The 19,664-nt window shown below is 41.9% G+C and overlaps 2 protein-coding genes across 2 annotated transcripts; both read right to left on the reverse strand.

The window, feature by feature from the left end:
• Positions 1-1,134: 1,134 nt before the first annotated feature.
• Positions 1,135-2,067, reverse strand: LOC131198028 (olfactory receptor 4N2-like). Its single transcript, XM_058182538.1, has one exon. It carries the CDS (start codon positions 2,065-2,067, stop codon positions 1,135-1,137), a length of 933 nt encoding a protein of 310 aa, XP_058038521.1.
• An 8,567-nt stretch (positions 2,068-10,634) lies between these two features.
• Positions 10,635-11,681, reverse strand: LOC131198029 (olfactory receptor 4K3-like). Its single transcript, XM_058182539.1, has one exon. It carries the CDS (start codon positions 11,679-11,681, stop codon positions 10,635-10,637), a length of 1,047 nt encoding a protein of 348 aa, XP_058038522.1.
• Positions 11,682-19,664: the final 7,983 nt, after the last annotated feature.

Genomic DNA, 19,664 nt, shown 5'->3' on the forward strand with positions numbered 1-19,664 from the left:
GTGGGCTATAAAGCACTGTGAAGCGGTGTATAAGTCTAAGCACTATTGCTAGTGCTAGTACTATATAAAGCCATATAAATACATGAAGGACCATCTATCCTGAGATAACTTGACTTTTTTTTTTTTTTTTGCATTTATATCCCGCCCTTCTCCGAAGACTCAGGACGGCTTACACTATGTAAGACTGGATTTGAAACCTCATTCCAGTACATTTAACCAGAGTGCAACTGAATCTCAAGAAATCCAAAAAATGTCCTTATAAGACTTTTTTTAAAAAAAAGTTGCTAGTTTTTCTTTGAACCAAAAATAGAGGAAGCTGATGCTTGTGGACATTCCGAATCCTCAAGAATGAGGGTTAATGCCAGAGATGGGCGCATTCAGCGAATAGAGTGAAGAAGTCAGATTTTCCAAAACAAAAAACAATAGGCTGGAACCGAAAAAGGACAAGTGAAGGAATTCACAGAAATGTGATTTCATTTAGTCAGGCTGAAATTCAATTGTCAACATTTATCTGGGGAAAAAAAATGATTTTTGCTCCTTGCTTCTTGTCATTGTCAGCCATGTCCAACTCTCGGTCACTGAATGGATCAACACTTTCCATGCCCCTCTGTCTCCTTTGGCTCCACCGTGGTCATCCCGGTGTCATCCTTCATAGTATCCAGCCAATGGGTAATAGTGGGACTCCTAATCGTTTTTCTGTTGATCACTCCCATCGTGATTGAATTATTGACTTGAGTCAGCTCGCATGATATGGCCAAAGTATGATAGAGTTTTTTTGGCGATTTTGGCTTCGATTGATATTTTTGGTGAGGTTCGATCTAGGATTTCTTTGTTTATGATTTGTGCAGTTCATGGGATGCGTAATATTCGTCTTGAACCACTACAATTCAAAGGCCTTCACCCTTCTCCTATCTGCCTTTTAGTGCCTTGATCTTTGCATTGTTTATGACTGATGTTCCTGAGTTAGATGTGGACTTTGGTTCACTCTAATTCTGTCTTGGCTTTGATCTTCAGACAGTTATAGGCAACCGAGTGGCCTTTCTGCCACTTGCTTGCAAACTTTCAGCAGGTTATGTTGTAGCATCATGGGTAGGGCACAACTTTTCCAATGACTTTGACAATGAAATATCGTCATCATCTGCTTTGAACTTTAATTTTGCCCAATAACTTCAGCATGGCTTGCTTGATCTCCTTGTTCCTCAAAGTGTAGATCATGGGATTCATCAAGGGAAAGACCACTGTATGGAAAACAGCCACCACCTTATCAAAGGCAAATTCCTGAAAGGGTCGGCAATAGAGGTAGATGGCCGGGCCAAACATGATGAAGATGATGAGGATGTGGGTGATACATGTAGAGAAAGCTTTGCTCTTTCCTTTGTCAGAATTCGCTCTCACTTTAACCAGAAGGACCCCATACGAAATGAGGAGAAGGATGAAACACATCAACGTGGCCAAGCCACTGTTGAAGAACATGATGTATTCCAGGGTATCAGTGTCAGTGCAAGCCAACTTGATGATCTGAGTAATATCACAAAAGAAATTGTTCAGTTCATTGGGTCCACAGAATGGCAGGGGAAGAATAAGAATTACCTGGATGATAGAATGCATGAATCCTATACACCAGGATGTCAGGACCAAAATATAGCACACCGCTTTGCTGATGAGGCTGCCGTAGCGCAAAGGGTGGCAAATGGCCACATAGCGATCAATGGCCATTCCAACGAGAAGGATAATCTCAGAGCCTCCTAACCAATGAAGAAAGAAGATCTGGAGGACACAGCCCTTAAAGGAGATAATCTTATGGCTGGAGAAGAAGTCAGCCAGCATCTTGGGAGGAGTGATGGAGCAGTAGCAGAGGTCCAGAAAAGCCAGGTTGGCTAAGAAGAAGTACATGGGAGAGTTCAGTTGAGGTTCTTTCTGGATGGTCAGGATGATAAGAAAGTTTCCCGGCAGGATGAGAGAATAAAAGAGAAGAAACAGGAGAAAGAGGGCAAGTTGGATTTCTCTAGTCTGGGAGAGGCCCAGCAAGACAAAGTCTTCCACCACGGATTGATTTCTTTGGAGCATCTTGTAAGGGCCAGTTTCTGTAGAAGTTTCTCCAGTTTCTGTAGAATGGAGAAGAAAAAGATTTATTTGCAGATTTATTTGTTCTGTTATAATACCATACTATCAATCAGATCAGAAGAGAAGAGACAGGGCAAATGTGGCACATAGTCTGTAACAGTGGTGAAATTCATTTTTTTTTACTACCGGTTCTGTGGGCGTGGTTTGGTGGGCGTGGTGTGACTTGGTGGGTGTGGCTTGGTGGGCATGGCAGAGGAAGGATACTACAAAACACCCATTCCCACCCCACTTTGAGGCCAGCCAGAGGTGATATTTTCTGGTTCTCCGAACTACTCAAAATTTCCACTACCGGTTCTCCAGAACCTGTCAGAACCTGCTGGATTTCACCCCTGAATGTAATGTTATGCACACATACACCTACATCTACACCTGCCTGTGCCCCTGCACCTATACGTGCCCCTGCCCCTACACCTACACCTACACCTACAACTACACCTACACATATATATACATATACATATAAATATACATATATACATATACATATACATATGTACACACATACATACACACACACACACACACACACACACACACATACATTTAGGGCTTTTTCTTTCTTTCACTTATGAGTTATTGAGGTGTATTCTGTGTTTTGGAGGGGCTACACTAAGGGAGGCTCATCCAATCTCATTGTGCACATGTTGTGCATTGACAATAAAGGTTTGAATTGAACAAATTGGCTTCCTGTGGTCCAGCTGCATATTTTAATAACTTCTCTAGCTTCTTTTGCTGCTGGGCCTACAAACTGGAGTCCCCTCCCCCACAAAAAGACAGTTGCACAGATATCATTGTCAACGCTGAATCAAAAGCCAAGAGAGACGCATCCTATCTTTCACCATGTCTTCCTTTTCTCCTAGCAACCCTTTCCTCATCCAGCTAGTTAAGGGTACCTAAGTCTTGGCTAATCTCAAAAAGCAAGCAGGATTGGACCCAGTTAATACTTGGGGAAGAAATCACCACAGTCCCAGGACTGTAGACTGGACCAGAAAGCTGGAAAAACCTTCTAGAAAAAAAAGGCGTTTGATTAATTGGATTGGAAGGGAAAATTTTATTCTATGTTTGGTTTATGTATAACAATACCTTGTGATTGACCCAGGAAGCTGGGGGGGGGAGGGAGGGTTGGGAGGGAGGGGGGAAAAAAGGGGGGGAAATGTCTTTGTTTTTTTTAAAACTCTTTCAATAAAAAAAAAAAAGGTGTTTGCAAGCCACATCTTCATTGTTACCCAGCACGCTGAAGATATATCCATAAAGGTACCAAAAGCTCAACTCAACTCAAAGGAAAGAAATTTCTCCTTTATCTAATCCAGGGGTCCCCAAATTTGGGGAAACTAAAAACTCCATTCCGGGAGTTGAAGTCCACAGGTCTTAAAGCTTGCAAGTTTGAAGACCTCTAATTTAATCCTTCACTAAATAAGATTCAACAATCAGCTTGCAAAATGAGGATCAAACCAATGAATGCTAAGGAGGGAAGGCTATTATTATTTTTTTCTGGCTACCTTTTTCTACTGAGTATATCAGCTGCTTACTTTGTCATTTTCCATCCATTCAAGGGAGATCCGAAACTTATTCATGTTACTGCTGAATCTTGTCTGTCTTGGGGTTATTGGATTGGACAGTCATGCAAAGATATTTGAAGGGTTCACTGATTGGTTACCCTCTTCATAGGCTAGAAGTCCCTGAAAAAGTAGTTTCACAGAGGGACCATGGATTTTTTTCAGCAGAAGAGCCTACTTCAAATCCTTGCTTAGCCACAATGCTGATTAGTTAGCAGCGGGTAGCTTACATCTACCACTTTAACATAACATAACATAACAACAGAGTTGGAAGGGACCTTGGAGGCCTTCTAGTCCAACCCCCTGCCCAGGCAGGAAACCCTACACCATCTCAGTCAGATGGTTATCCAACATTTTCTTAAAAATTTCCAGTGTTGGAGCATTCACAACTTCTGAAGCACTTGCTCATTGGTTGATATAGGGATACCATGGTGGGGGGACACTTTTCAATGGGAACATCCTATATTATATATTATAATATAATCGATGTATCACCAGGAGCCCCAAGAATTCTGGAAATAAGGATGTTTATACATTTTTCCCCCCAGTGTGGTTTTAGCCACTAATTTCCAACCTGTCCCTTTTCACTTACTCCTCTATAAGTAAGCAGGCTTATATTTTCAATCTTCAACATTCAGGATTAAAATAATTCATGATGATGATGATGATGATGATGACGACAAAAATAATCTGGCTCTTTAAAACACATATTGATCCAACAAACTACAAGTGTTTCTGTTTTCTTAGAAGTGTTTCCTGCCTTCTCACTCATGTAACAATAGGGAGTAAAATTGGGATCTATTTCATAGTGACAGGTAACAGATAAACAGAGTTGAAAGGGACCTTATAGATCATCTAGTCCAACCCACCCACCCCCCAAGCAGGAGACCCCACACCATTTCTGACAAATGGTTATCCAATCTCTTCTTTAAAACTTCCAGTATTCACAACTTCTGGAGGCAAGTTGTTCCACTAATTAATTGTTCTTACTGTCAGAAAATTTCTTGGGGTTGTGGATCATCATTTCTTCATTATGAAGGACTTTTAAATTAAATTCTGGTTCACAGGTTTCCACTTCTAGGACCTGTAGATAAGCAAACTCTCTTTTCAAAATGTTCTCTATTGTTTTGATTTTCTCTATAGCAGTTGACATTTCTTATAGCAGATACTGTAAAGAGCACCCTCTAGATGTGTTCAAAAAAGAGATTTTCCCCACCCCAGTCAAAAGCTGTGCTGGTGGAGATTGGTGGGCGCAAAACCCATAACCTCTGGTAGCCACAATGGTCTTTCAGTGACAGAGAAAGGACTCTACAATTACGGTTATCCTGTGCAAGAAACTCCATGGATAAGTAATTACCTGCAATGCAACAGCTTCCTGAGGAAAAATAAAATCATTTAAATAACTTCTGGCTTCTTTTCCTCTATTAAGACACTAAGCACCCAATTAATTGCAGAAAATTAGTGAGAGCCAAGAATGACCATCTCAACCTGACAATTTAGGCGAGTTACCTAAAACGGCAGAAGATATAATATTTAACAATAAATATAATGGTTAGATGAAACCCAAAACCACTAGCCCAATATAATGTGAGTATTTATAGTAAGTAAAAGGCATGTGTAAATAGAGGATTCACATTGATTTGAGTTGCAGCAAATGTTAAACAATATATGAATTTACCTAAGTTAGCAAGGCAGCTTGTAATGCTTCTTGGGGTTTTCATAATTTACCTCAAACATCTTTAAGCGGGGAAAAAGGAAAGATCTGAGGGACAAAGAAGTTATAAAATCAAACTCACTCACCAGAAAAGGCATTCTTTTTCAGTGCCTCAGCTATGATTTGTGGCTTCCAACAGGACTGCAGATTTTTAGCGAGATGGAAAAATAAGAAAGGAAAAGAAAGAGAATAAAAGAATGTTTTTTAAAAAAAGAAAATACTCATATTGCCACCTTTGACGGCAGTTGATGGTTCCCTGTCATGCTAAGTCACCTCTGATCCCATAAGATAAAGATAAACATTCAGTGGTGCCCCTGGGATCAAGTTCACCCCAACACTCAGGAGGCTTGTTAAAAAGTTAGTGAGTCAAAATTTCAAGTCATAGCAGCACACCCAGGAAAGGGATTTGAAGAAGAGAAGGGCACCACCGAATTTACAGTGGACTCTCCCAATGGAATATGGCTTTGATTGCTGGCTTGAGTCATCCCCAGTGGGCCATGAAACTCAAGGCCAGAGTAGAGTTCCTTCATTTGAATTCTAGGTGCCAAAAATTTCAGCAAGTAAATATTTCTTTGATCTGCTGAGATAATGTTAAAACAAGGAACCTGTTGTTCTGACCTAGGCTTCCTTAGAAAGTATAAAGCACAATTTTATTCCCAACAAAACTTCTTTTATTTACACGGTTGTGAATTATTGTCCTTCACAGTCCGTAAGGCTTCACAAACAGTCTTTCAGGGGAATGTTTATAAACACCCACCTTATCTCCATTGAAATGCTGCCAGAGAACTAATTGCCAAAGACAGGGCAAGGCCAAACTTTGCACAGTGTCCATCAGAACTTTTCAAAACTTGAACCAACCAGATGAACTAATTGCTTCCTGCAAAAGCTCACGTCCTGTTCGCTCCTTTTTATGTCTTATGGAAGGCTCCAATCATCTCCAGGCCTTACTTCTAAGTCGACCCTGTTTTATTAATTGTTCTTGTCTTCTGGCAGCTCTGCATGCGCACACTGGGAGCAGGCTCCTGCTGTTCTTCTGCCTCACTGATGTCACACTCTGGAGGCTCCGGAGAATCCGGAGACAGCACATGACTATCAGATGGCCTTGGCCCCTGCTCTCCCTCCAATACAGAGCCCTCGTCTGAGCTTTCCCCAGCCCCCAGGACTGGCTCAAGTTCCTCCCCAACCTCCGCATTGTCTGACTCTGCTGCCAGCTCTTCTGGCTGCCGGTGGGCCACAACACTTGTCATTTAATTAAGCACAAGCCAACCCATAATCCAGTGGGTCATCCTTGTTTTCAGATAAAATTAGGCTGGCTCTGTTTCCCCTCCCCTCATGACTTGCAATAGAGCCCCAGTGAGGCCCTCCTCCTCCTCCTCCTCCTCCTCCTCCTCCTCCTCCTCCTCTTTCTCCTCCTCCTCCTCCTCCTCCTCCTCCTCCTCCTCCTCCTCCCAGTAGAACTGCCTGCCTTTTTGCTGGGCAAAAGATTAACAAAGGGAGCAATGGACTTCAATAAAACATGTGTACCTGCTCCCCATCCTGGCATGTTCCCAAGGACCCATTTTCTCCAGAGAAAAATAAGGTTCACCTCTCAACTATTGGTATCCCCCAGCAAGCTCTACTTCAACAAAAGCCTCCTAGTCACTTGCTTGTCCTTCACTTGCTGTCCACTGCTGTTAAGAGAGCTCTCACCTGCTCACTGAACTAGAACTGAGACCAGAAGAATGCCCACATTTTAATTTATAAAGGGGGAGCACAATTCTACTCAGAACCAACAAACCTCATACAAGTTGGCTTTTGAGGGCCATGACATTCCGTCTTCCATGGATTGAACTTGGGTGTGTTCCTCCAACTTTACACTGCAGCCTCCAGAGACTGGAATAGAATTTTGACCACATCTCCTTGCCAAATTAGAGCTGAGGAACACAAGTATCACCAGCATACTAGTGATATCTGACCTCATGTGGATGGGTATCCTCTCCCACAAGTTTCACATACATGTGAAATTGTAGAGGATGCTTAGTCCCTGTGAAACTGCCTTCCACCTGAACCTCATCTCTCCCTCTATCACCAAAATACAACTGGCCCTGGAGGAAAGAGGCAACACACTGTACTACCCACTCAATGCCTTCATGGATATGTTTTATCTAAAACCATGATATGTTTTAGAAAAACATCATGAATGAGGGTATCGAAGGCAGGTGAGAAATCAAAGAGGACTAGGAAGCCCATCCTTCATCATTGTGGTCTTACCTCACATGATCCCTAAGAGCAGTCAGGGTCATCTTAGTACTGCCAATCAATCTGAATCATGACTGGGAAGGGTCCCAATAATTTCTTTTGCCCATGATTCTCCACAACTACAGTTCTTCTACCTCCTCAATAACTTTTCTGGTCAAAGGCAAGTTTGAGATTCATCACTACCTCTCAAAACTGAGCAAGTCAAATGATGATTGCTTGAGCAGAGGGTACTTCCTCAATCAAGGGCAGAACCACCATCTTCTCTGTCAAGGATTCATTCATCACCACCACCATTCACCCCCAGCCCTCCTGAAAATCTTTGGTGACTTTCACCAGAATTGATGCAGGGGGCAGATTTTTGCACTTTCCCCTTTCCAAAGTCCTTCAGCATAATCTGCATGTATTTAACAGGGTAGGCCAGGAGAAAACTTCTGCTCTTCTAGGGTGCAGGACAGTGGTGAAATCCAAACCGGTTTCCTACCGGTTCGCTGGCTGCTCATGCACACTGCCTGCATACCGCACACCAAAAGAAGGCTTGGGAAGGTAAGTAGAACGGAATCAGTAGGGGGATCAGCTGTGCCCTGAGATTTAGCTTCACTAGAAAGGATTTCCTGCTTTCTAGCAAAGCTAAACCGCGTGGCAGAGCTGATCATTGGAAATACCGGTTCGGGTATTTTTGTATTTTGGGCAGTCTTTGCTACTACTTCCTTCTTTTTTTTCTCCTGATTTATAGAGTATGAAAAGGAAGTTTGATTTATGGGACACAAGAATCCCAAGTAAAAGCTGGCTTCTTTTGGGAGCTTGGCCAAGTAAGGAAACTTCTCCATCTCTGCCAACAAAGCAGAACATTATTTGACACTTTCATAATCTTTTTTTAAAAATTTTTTTATATATTTTTTATTTTAACAAAGAAGAACAACAATACATGACATACATTGACATAAAACATATAACGAAAAAGAATTAACATAGAAGCTATGTTCCTTCTTTACATCAGCTCTGCTTCCTTATTCTTCTCATGTTTACATCCTTGTTCCCTCTTTCATTTCATTTAAACTTTTTTTTGTCCCATTCTCTCATATCTTTTTATCTTCTATCCTATCTATCCTTCTGACTATTCATTTTCTTTCATATACATGCATATATAACTTTTCGCCTTTTTCTGTCATCTAATATTTGGCACTTTCATAATCATGTTGCAACTGATTGATAAAGGCATAGACTGTTTGTTTGTTTGTTTGTTTGTTTGTTTGTTTGTTTGTTTGTCAAGCATGTACAAGATATCAGGTATAGGTATAAACATAAACAAAGGAAGTAAATACAGATAAATGGGGACAGTAAGACAGGGATGGTAGGCACGCTGGTGCGCTTATGCATGCCCCCTTTACAGACCTCTTAGGAATGGGGTGAAGTCCACGGTAGACAGTTTGAGGTTGAACCTGTGAAGGTACGAGGCTGTAACAACGGAGTTGGGTAGAGCATTCCAGGCGTTGACCACACTGTTGCTGAAGTCGTATTTTCTGCAATTGAGTTTGGAGCGGTTTACCTTGAGTTTGTATCAATTGTTTGCCCGTTCGTTATTGTGGTTGAAGCTGAAAAATTCATTGAGAGGTAAGATATTATAGCAGACAATTTTATGTACTGTGCTTAGATCAGACAGCAGGCAGTGCAGTTCCAGATTGTCCAAGCCCAGAATTTGAATTTTGTGCCATAAAGGATTCGATTGTGAGTAGAGAAGTGGAGTACTCTTCTCGTGAAATATCTCTGGACCCACTCAATCGTGTTAATGTGTGGATTCCAGGCGGTTGAGCTGTATTCAAGAATTGGTCTTGCAAAAGTTTTGTATGCCCTAGTTAGAAATACAATATCTGTTATATCAAGAGTCTCCAAATTTGGCAACTTTGAGACTCGTGGACTTCAGCTCCATACTGGCTGGGGAATTCTGGGCGTGGAAGTCCTCAAGTCTTAAAGTTTGGAGACCCCTGTGCTAGGCTGATAAGACCAAAATCCTAGAAGATCCTAGAAGAAACCAGTGGCACCACTTCCATCACATTGGCAAGAAAACAACATAGGAACAGTTTCTAAGAGTTAAACTCATTTCAAAGGCATTGTCTTACTAAGTTACAGCACCTGGTTGTCTTTGGCTGGTATCAAGAAGCTAAGTAGGAATTGGGGGATTATGGGGAAATTCCAAGGCAATAGGCTAGACTGGGCACTTGAAACATGTCTCTGCTTGTCCTCATATCTTACTATGAAGGCAAGAGACACAGTACTTGGCCAAAGGTGCTTCTCCAAGGCACCTGAGGATAGGCCAAGAAATAATGGGTGCAAGATCATAAAGAGAGACCTAGCCAAGAAATAAGGAGAAATTGCCTGATAGAACAATTAATCAGAGGCATGGCTTACCTCTCGGTCCTCCATCATTGGACGTTTTTAAGAAGACACAGGACAGCCGTTTGCCTGGAATGGTATAGGGTCTCCTGCTTAAATAGGTGATTGGGCTAGAAGACCTCCAAGCTTCCTTCCAACCCTATTCTATGTTCTAAAGATAGGACTTAAAGTGAGAACTTTGTTCCATAGTTGATTAATGTAAGGGGAAAATGGATAAAGTTATTAATGTCCCTAATCTGGATTTAGAATATCAGAGTTGGAAGGGACCTTGGAGGTCTTCTAGTCCAACCCCCTGCTTAGGCAGGAAACCCTATACCATTTCAGGCAAATGGTTAGCCAATCTCTTCTTAAAAACTTCCAGTGTTGAAGAATTCACAACTTCTGGAGGCAACACCACCACTTCAGACAAATTTATAGCGTTTCTTTTTCTTTTGACCATTTATTTCAAAGCAACCCTTTAATTCAGGGGTCCCCAAACTTGGCAACTTTAAGACTTGTGGACTTCCAACTCCCAGAATTCTCCAGCCAGCATAGACTTCTGGGAGTTGAAGTCCACATGTCTTAAATTAGCCAAATTTGAAGATCTCTGCTTTCATTCAACAATCCATAGATTATACAATTTGTAACAATGACACTGTGTTCAAGACTGGCCTGCGTGGACACAAATTCTTTTTGTGTCTCCACCAGGAAACTCTTCCTGCTGGATGAACGTGAACTTGTGCAGAGACCTGTCCCAAATGTCTTGCCACCATCTTCCCCATTGCAGCCTTCATCTCCTTATTCTTCAGCGCATAGATAGCAGGATTGAGAAAAGGGGTCACTGCAGTATAGAAGACAGAGATCACTTTGTCCAACATGAAACGGGTACGTGGGCGCAGGTAAATGAATATGCAAGGTCCAAAATACATGACAATCACCATGAGGTGCGAAGTACATGTAGACAGAGCCTTAGAGGAACCCTCAGAGAGGTGTCTGGAACAAAACGTGGAGAGTATGAGTCCGTAGGAGACAAGCAATGCCACAAAGCACACCAAGGATAAAATGCCACTGTTGGTCACCATCATGACCTCTAAAGGATAAGGGTCCGCACAGGCTAGCTTGATGACCATGGGGATATCACAGAAGAAGTTATCTATCTGATTGGGCCCACAGAATGGAACACTTAGAATGAAGCCCAATTGCACACTGCTGTGGAGGAGCCCACCCGTCCAAGAGGCTAGCACAAAGCCTATGCAGTGACGCCGGCTCATGACTGAGGCATAACGGAGAGGGTGACAGATGGCCATGTATCGGTCATAGGCCATAACTATTAGCAAAAGCATCTCACTGCCTCCAAAGAAGTGAAGGAAGAATATCTGTGTCATGCAATTTTGGAAGGAGATAGCTTGATGCTGGGTAAGAAAACCAAAGAGGGCCCTGGGTGTCGCAAAGGAGGCCAAGCAGATATCTAAGAAAGCCAGATGACTCAACAGGAAGAACATGGGTGAGTTGAAAAGATGATGGTTCTTGGAAGTCGCCAGGATGATGAGGATGTTGCTGAAGAGAGTTACTGCATAAAGGAGGAGGAAGAAGATAAACAAGAATAGCTGCATTTCCCAAGATGAAGAGAGGCCCATCAGAACAAACTCGGTCACCATAGTCTTGTTTCTCCATGCCATTCACTTCTTACCTAGAAAACTGGGAAGGTGAAACAGATCAATGAGTGATGAATGAGCTACTTCCATCATAGATGAAGTCCATTTAAGGTTGATTTGTGGATCATCGGCCTTCTTATCATAACATAACATAACATCAGAGTTGGAAGGGACCTTGGAGGCCTTCTAGTCCAACTCCCTGCCCAGGCAGGAAACCCTACACCATCTCAGTCAGATGGTTATCCAACATTTTCTTAAAAATTTCCAGTGTTGGAGCATTCACAACTTCTGAAGGCAAGTCGTTCCACTTATTAATTGTTCTAACTGTCAGGAAATTTCTCCTTAGTTCTAAGTTGCTTCTTTCTTTGATCAGTTTCCACCCATTGCTTCTTGTTCTACCCTCAGGTGCTTTGGAGAACAGCCTGACTCCCTCTTCTTTGTGGCAGCCCCTGAGATATTGGAACACTGCTGTCATGTCTCCCCTAGTCCTTCTTTTTGTTAAACTAGACATACCCAGTTCCTGCAACCGTTCTTCATATGTTTTAGCCTCCAGTCCCCTAATCATCTTTGTTGCTCTTCTCTGCACTCTTTCTAGAGTCTCAACATCTTTTTTACATCGTGGCGACCAAAACTGGATGCAATATTCCAAGTGTGGCCTTACCAAGGCATTATAATCATTATAATCATTATCATTATCATCGGCCTTCTATCCTAATGACCCAGATATTATTCACCTATCATCTCCAAATCATGGTGGATTCTGCATTTCTGCTCCAAGGTTTGTCTATGCGATCCAACAGACCATTCTCCAATATACATATTGTATATATAAGAGAGTAAGCAGAAGTTGAATGACTCATAGTTATCTATAAGTATAACCTACTTAATTTATTTTCCACAAGGCATCTTTTTTGTTATAGAATATAATGGAATTTTTTATTGGCCAAGTGTGATTGGATACACAAGAAATTTGTCCTGGGGCATATGTTCTCAGTGTACATAAAAGAAAAGATACGTTCATCAAGAATTCTAATGTAGAACACTTAATAATAGTCATAAGGTACAAATAAGCAATCAGGAAACAATCAATATCAATATGAATCGTAAGGATACAAGCAACAAAGTTACAGTCATACAGTCATAAGTGGAAGGAGATGGGTGATGGGAACGATGAGATTAATAGTAGTGAAGATTTAGTAAATAGTTTGACAGTGTTGAAGGAATTATTTGTTTAGCGGAGTAATAGCATTCGGGAAGAAATTGTTCTTGTGTCTAGTTGTTCTAGCGTGCAGTGCTCTGTAGCGACGTTTTGAGGGTAGGAGTTGAAACAGTTTATGTCCAGGATGTGAGGGGCCTGTAAATATTTTCACAGCCCTTTCACAGCACTCATGCAGGATACAGGTCCTCAATGGAAGGCAGATTGGTAGCAATTGTGTTTTCTGCAATTCTAATTATCCTCTGAAGTCTGTGTTGTTGGGTTGCAGAGCCAAACCAGAGAGTTATAGAGGTGCAAATGGCAGACTCAATAATTCCTCTGTAGAACTGGATCAGCAGCTCCTTGGGCAGTTTGAGCTTTCTGAGTTGGCACAGAAAGAACATTCTTTGTTGTGCTTTTTTGATGACGTTTTTGATGTTAGCTGTCCATTTTAGATCTTGCGATATGGTAGAACCTAGAAATTTGAAGGTCTCTACTGTTGATACTGTGTTGTCTAGTATTCTAAGAGGTGGAAGTATGGAAGGGTTTCCCTTAAAGTCTACCACCATTTCTACGGTTTTGAGTGTTTCTCTCTCTCTCTTTCTCTCCTCACCTCCACTTGTCTCTAGTACGTTCTTCACTCTTCATCTCTAGAACATTTAGATATTATGCATTATGTGGTTATTTCAACAATAGCTTGCACTCCAGCTGCAAGGACATTCAGAATGCCTTACAGAACAACACAAAATTATTCTGCTTGTTCTCAGGTATATAGCCAAGAAAAGGAATGTCCTAAAAATACAGGAGAATGAAGGAAGAAAAGGAAAACCAAAATATTCAGTGAGGAATTCTAAATATTACCTGGATCTCGCAGGTTCAAGGCATATATTGTAAGTAATCTTATGTTTGTCTTTTGCTTGAAGTAGAAGGGTTCCTTCAACTCTTTCTAAATTTTTACTCACCTGCAAACACCAACAGATGTTCTTTGAGGACGGTGGTAGCCACTTCTTCTACAGCTCTGCTTGACACGAGATGAAACTGCTCAAAGTATATGCTACAGCAGCATAATGTATTGAGGATTAGCAAATCAGGAACAAAAAAAAATGTTGATAATTCTGGAAGCAAAAGCAGACTCCCATTCCTTAGTGCTTTATCACCCCCAAGTGAGTTAGTTAAGAAAATATCTTGGCCATCAAGGACAACATGGTGTAACTATTCTCAAAAGTACTGGAAAAAGACAGGAGAGTAAAACAATTGGGAAAGTATGTGTGCAGTGGTTTATTAACCATTAAGCAGACTAAGGGTGTGCTTAGGCCACCAGGCCCAAAGCGGCACCACAAAATGGAGAAAGAAAGAAAAAACAATGAAGATTTGTACAGTATGTACAAAGGAGTGGGGGGGGGACCAAGATTTGTCAGTGCTTAGGGCACCAGTGAGCCTTAATCCTCCACTGCATGTGTGCAAGTCCTCTCTGGACATGTAAGAGTCGATGTGGTTGTGTAGTTGAGATGTTGGGATTGGGAGACTATTATTAGAATAGTCCTTCTTTAGGTATGGAAGTTTAACAGAAAAATAAAGTTGGGGGGGGAACTTGGAGGTTTTGTCCAGCCCTCCACTCAAGCAGGAGACCCTATATCATTTAAGGTACATGGTTGTCCAAATTCTTCTTAAAAACGTCCTGTGTTGGAGCATCCACAACTTCTGAAGGCAAGCTGTTCCACTGAATAATTGTTCTCACTGTCAGGAAATTTCTCCTTAGTTCTAGGTTGGTTCTTTCCTTAATTAGTTTCCATCCATTGCTTCGTCTCCTACCTTCAGGTGCTTTAGAGAAGAGGTTGACTCTCTGTTTTTTGTGGCAGCCCCTTAAATATTGGAAGACTGCTATGATGTCATCCTGACATCTTCTTTTCATTAGACTAGACCAGTGATGGCTAACCTTTTTGCCATCACGTGCCAGGAGGATGCGGGAGGGGGGTGGCGTGTACACGTGCCCACACCCATAATTCTATGCTTCCTGTCCCCATGCATGCATGTGCGACACCCCCTGCTCCTCCCACTTCTGGCACACAATGGCCTAGTAGGCCCATTTTTTTCTCTCATCTGGCTCCAGAGCTTTTCTAGGAGTTTGGGGAGGGTGAAAACAGCCTTTCCCACCACCACCATGGAGGTTTTCCAGAGGCCGAAAACAGCCCATATGCCAACTTCTGGTGGGACCAGAAAGCCCATTTTTCGCTGTTCCCAGCCTCCGGGGCTTCTCTAGGAGTCTGGGAAGGGCGAAAACAGCCTTCCCCTCCCCTCCAGAGGTCCTCCAGAGGCAGGAAACAGCCTGTTTTCCTATTTCTGATGGATGCAGAAGGCTCAAAAATCAGCTGGCACATCACTCCCAGATGGCCCTGGCCCCACCTCTGCCTCCGATGCAGAGTCCTCATCCGGGCCTTCCCCAGGCTCCAGGACTGGCCCATGTTCTTCCTCAGCCTCATCGCTGTCCGACTCCATTGCCAGCTCCTCAGGTTGCTGGCAGACCACAACAGACGTACCCAATGCCTACCTAAGTGAATTAAGTAAGCTTGGGCCAGTTATGCTCTCAATCCAACCTAGTTTACAGAACTTTGTGGAGAAAAGGAGGTGGGATACACGAATGAGTTCCTCAATGAAATGATAGAAACCAAGGAAGTAAATAAAAATGAGTGATTCAGTTATAGCAAGGAAAGAGGGAGAAGAGAAGGAAAAATTTAGTCAAGATAGCTTTTCCCAGTTTGGGAAGTGATAAGTCCAACGGCTGTGTGCAACTTGTCTTTTGTTGTGGAGGGAAAGCAGTTTAGTGTAGTGATTGAGTCATCAAGTAGACTGTCGATTCTAGTCCCACTTAGGCATAAAGCCATCTTGATGACTTTGGGCCAGTCACAATCTCTCTGCCCTAGGTGAGCAGGTAATGACAAATCACATCCAAAAAATTCTTTCCAAGCCAACTTTAACAGTTAACAGATTAACAGAGTTGGAAGGTACCTTGTAGGTCATCTAGTCCAACCCTCTGCCCAAGCAGGAGACCCTACAACAATTCTGATAGATGCCAATCCAGTCTCTTCTTATAGGGACTTCTTCAGGAAGTCAACAGGAGTCAAAACCTGACTTGAAGGCACCCACAAAAGTTAAACTTAGGAAGTTCAAGTGCAATGAACCTAGAGGGCACCAGGTTGGAGATGGCTTGCATTGGAAATTAAATGGATGATGCATTTTTTTAAAAAGGATCTGGGAACAGGCAGCAGGAGATGCAAAGACAGCAGAGGCCAGGTGAATGGCTAAATGGACAGAAAAGTGTAAAAAATAGTACAGAGGACCCTGCATTTGAACAAAGTTGTTAGGATTCAGCTCCTGATATGGCTTAAACATCACAGGTTCAGCTTTGGAATTCATAATCTTTGAGTACAAGAAAGAAAGAAAGAAAGAAAGAGAGAGAGAGAGAGAGAGAGAGAGAGAGAGAGAGAGAGAGAAAGAGGAGAGAGAGAGAGAAAGGAAGGAAGGCGGAAGGAAAGGAAGTTAGGAATGAGGGGAAGAAAGAGAATGGAAGGAAGGAAGGAAAGGAAGGAAGGAAGGAAGGAAGAGGAAGGAAGGAAGGAAAGAAGGAGAAAGGAAGGAAGGAAAGGAAGGAAGGAAAAAAGAAAGGGAAAGGAAGGGAGGAAAGGAAGGAAGGAAGGAAGGAAAGGAAGAAAAAAGAAAGAAAGAAACAAAGAAACAAAGAAAGAGGAAGGAAAGAAGGAAAGAAAAGAAACAAAGAAAAGAAAGAAAGAAAGAAAGAAAGATAGAGGAAAAATGAAGGAAGGAAGGAAGGAAAGAAAGAAAGAGGAAAAATGACGGACGGAAGGAAGGAAGGAAGGGAGGGAGGGAGGAAGGAAGGAAAGAAAGAGAGAAAGAAAGAGGAAAAATGAAGGAAGGAAGGAGGGAAAGAAAGAAAAAAAGAGGAAAAAGGAAGGAAGGAAGGAAGGAAGGAAAGGAAGGAAGGAAAGAAAGAAAGAAAAAGAAAGAAAGAAAGAAACAAAGAAAGGAAGCAAAGGAAGCAAAGGAAGGAAAGAAAAAGGAAGGAAAGAAAAAGGAAGGAAGGAAGGAAGGAAGGAAAAAAAGAAAGAAAAAGAAAGAAAGAAAGAAAGAAAGAAAGAAAGAATATAACCACATCTCATTCTTCTTTTGGAAAGAGAAAGAACCAGAGAAAAGAGCTGAATCTCGATATACTTTGTTTTCTTTCTTGCAGCTCCAGAGAACGTGTCCTTGGTAGCAACTCCAGCAAACCAATATGGAGACACCTGACTTCTATTTTTCTCAAGGGATCTTATTAAAACATTAGTACTGAATACCGAAGATGATGCACAGGGGTCAGAGGAGGAAAAAAGAGACAGCAAACTTTGTTCCAGCTTAGAGACTGCTCACAATTTACACACATGAAGAAGCAAGAAATAGAAAGTTTGTGCACTTTTTATTCATGGCTAGGCATTGCTCATCACCTGTATAGTCTTCCTGGTGGTTGCCCATTTTACTGATGGAAGCCCAGCTAGCATCAACGTCCTGGACTGATGTTTGGTATTATGTAGCAGTAGCAATAGCGCTTAGACTTACATACCGCTTCACAGTGCTTTGCCGCCCTCTCTAAATGGTTTACAGAGTCAGCATATTGTCTCCCAACAACCGGGGTCCTCATTTTATCCACCTTGGAAGAATGGAAGGCTGAGTCAACCCTGAGCCAGTGAGACTCGAACTGCCAAACTGCTGCCCAGCTGGCAGTCAGCAGAAGTAGCCTGCAGGACTGCATTCTAACCACTGTGCCACCACGGCTCAAAATAATGAAACATTAGGTGACTGCAGGTTAAAACATATGAAGATGTTTTACTGGGTATGTCTAGTTTAATGAAAAGAAGGACTAGGGGAGACAATAGCAGTGTTCCAATATCTCAGGGGCTGCCCAAAGAAGAGGGTGTCAAGCAGTGGTGATATCCGGCCAATAATAATAAAACAAAGAAAGTCAATCCAGAATTAGCAATAGAAATAGCACTTAGACTTATATATCACTTCACAGTGCTTTTACAGCCTTCTCCAAGCAGTTGACAGTGATAGCATATTGCCCCCAGCAATCTGGGTCCTCATTTTACCCAACTCGGAAGGATGGAAGGCTGAGTCAACCTTGAGCCTGGTGAGATTCGATCTGCCAAATTGCAGTCAGCCGGCAGTCACCAGAAGTAGCCTGCAGTACTGCATTTTTGACCACTGCACCACCTCAACTCATGTAAAGATGCTCCGGGACATTTTGCTTGAATGTGCTGCTTCATATTTATCCAACCAGGTAGAGGGATGCAAACTTACCTGTGTTACTTGGCCTCTGCAGCTCATATTCTAAAGACCTCGAATCCTTACAACATACCCTGCATCCAAAGCAATATGTCAGAACTAATCCCGAATCAATGGATTGATGGATTGATTTATGTGATATTAAGTTGTTGTTGATTCTTAGTGACTACTTAGACAGATTAGTAGAGCCTCTCTTTTTTCTTGGTGAATGTACTTGACTTATTACATACATTTCTGGGTGTGCAGGAAAGGGTTACTAAGATTATATGTGGCCCCATGCAGCCATATGTTCCCATAAAAAAATCAAAGTATAGGGTGAACTATATGTGGTTTGAAGATGCAGTGGCTCAGTGGCTAAGATGCTTAGCTTGTTGATAAAAAGGTCGGCAGTTCATATTTCCAACTTAATTTCTTTAATTTTTCTGTCCAACCTTCAAGGGTAAACAATAGTCCATCTTTTCACATCTTTAACATTTATATACATCAAATAATATTACAAATATCCAATATATCAATTGTAATAATTAAATATGAACTATTCTTGAGAGACTGCTTAAGGAAGAAAGACATTTTAGAAGAACCCTTGGTGAATATTGGAAGATGGAACGTTGTTTTGATATTGATTGATGAAGGTTGGATATTAAAAACTATGTACTTTATTCAAGAACTAACACTAACTCAATCGGAAATTTCTGAGAACTCTAGGAGTGGAATGGTCTGATATATAATGGATTGGAAGAAAAGTATTTTCTTTGTCTCTGGAAGGGGAGTAGAGGTTTTAAGGAGTGATTATGGATTATGATTTGTGCTATATTTTAATTTTTGTTGTTAGTTTTATACCCTGTATCCGGGTCTGGGAAGTCCCGGGGGATGGGGGGAGGAAGGGGAAGGGAGGGGGAGGGGGGATGAGGGTAGAAAATGGATTGATAGTTAATATACAAAGATGATTGAAGATGTATAATTAATGTAAGATCGGAGCTGCCTGGCTACCACTTCAGAATGATGGGAAAGAAGGAAGTAGAAGAGAGGAGGTAGGAAAGAGAAGAGGAGGAAGAGGAAAGGAAGGAAGAGGGATAGAAGAGGGAGAAGAAAGGAGTAGGGAGGAAGGAGGAGAGGATGTAGATAAGAGAGGGGGAGGATGGTTGTGGAAAGTAGAAGAAGGTGGAGAAGGAGAGTAAAAGGAAGGGGGTGGTGACCGGGCAGATCCGATTAATTGTATATGATGGTACATTAAATATGTTATTGGATATGTTATTGGATAAGAATGTTAAAATAAAACTTTTTAAAAAAAAAAAAGGTCGGCAGTTCAGCGGTTTGAATCCCTAGTGCTGCCGCATAACGGGGTGAGCTCCCGTTACTTGTCCCAGCTTCTGCCAACCTAGCAGTTCGAAAGCACGTAAAAAAATGCAAGTAGAAAAATAGGGACCACCTTTGATGGGAAGGTAACAGCATTCCGTGCACCTTTGGCGTTTAATCAT

The sequence above is a fragment of the Ahaetulla prasina genome, chromosome 4, assembly GCF_028640845.1.
Source record: "Ahaetulla prasina isolate Xishuangbanna chromosome 4, ASM2864084v1, whole genome shotgun sequence".
In the NCBI taxonomy this organism is placed as follows: Eukaryota; Metazoa; Chordata; class Lepidosauria; order Squamata; family Colubridae; genus Ahaetulla; species Ahaetulla prasina.

Bases quoted from the DNA above. Each gene is read 5' to 3' on its own strand.
- LOC131198029 (XM_058182539.1), bottom strand. From the start codon at position 11,681: ATGGCATGGAGAAACAAGACTATGGTGACCGAGTTTGTTCTGATGGGC.
- LOC131198028 (XM_058182538.1), bottom strand. From the start codon at position 2,067: ATGCTCCAAAGAAATCAATCCGTGGTGGAAGACTTTGTCTTGCTGGGC.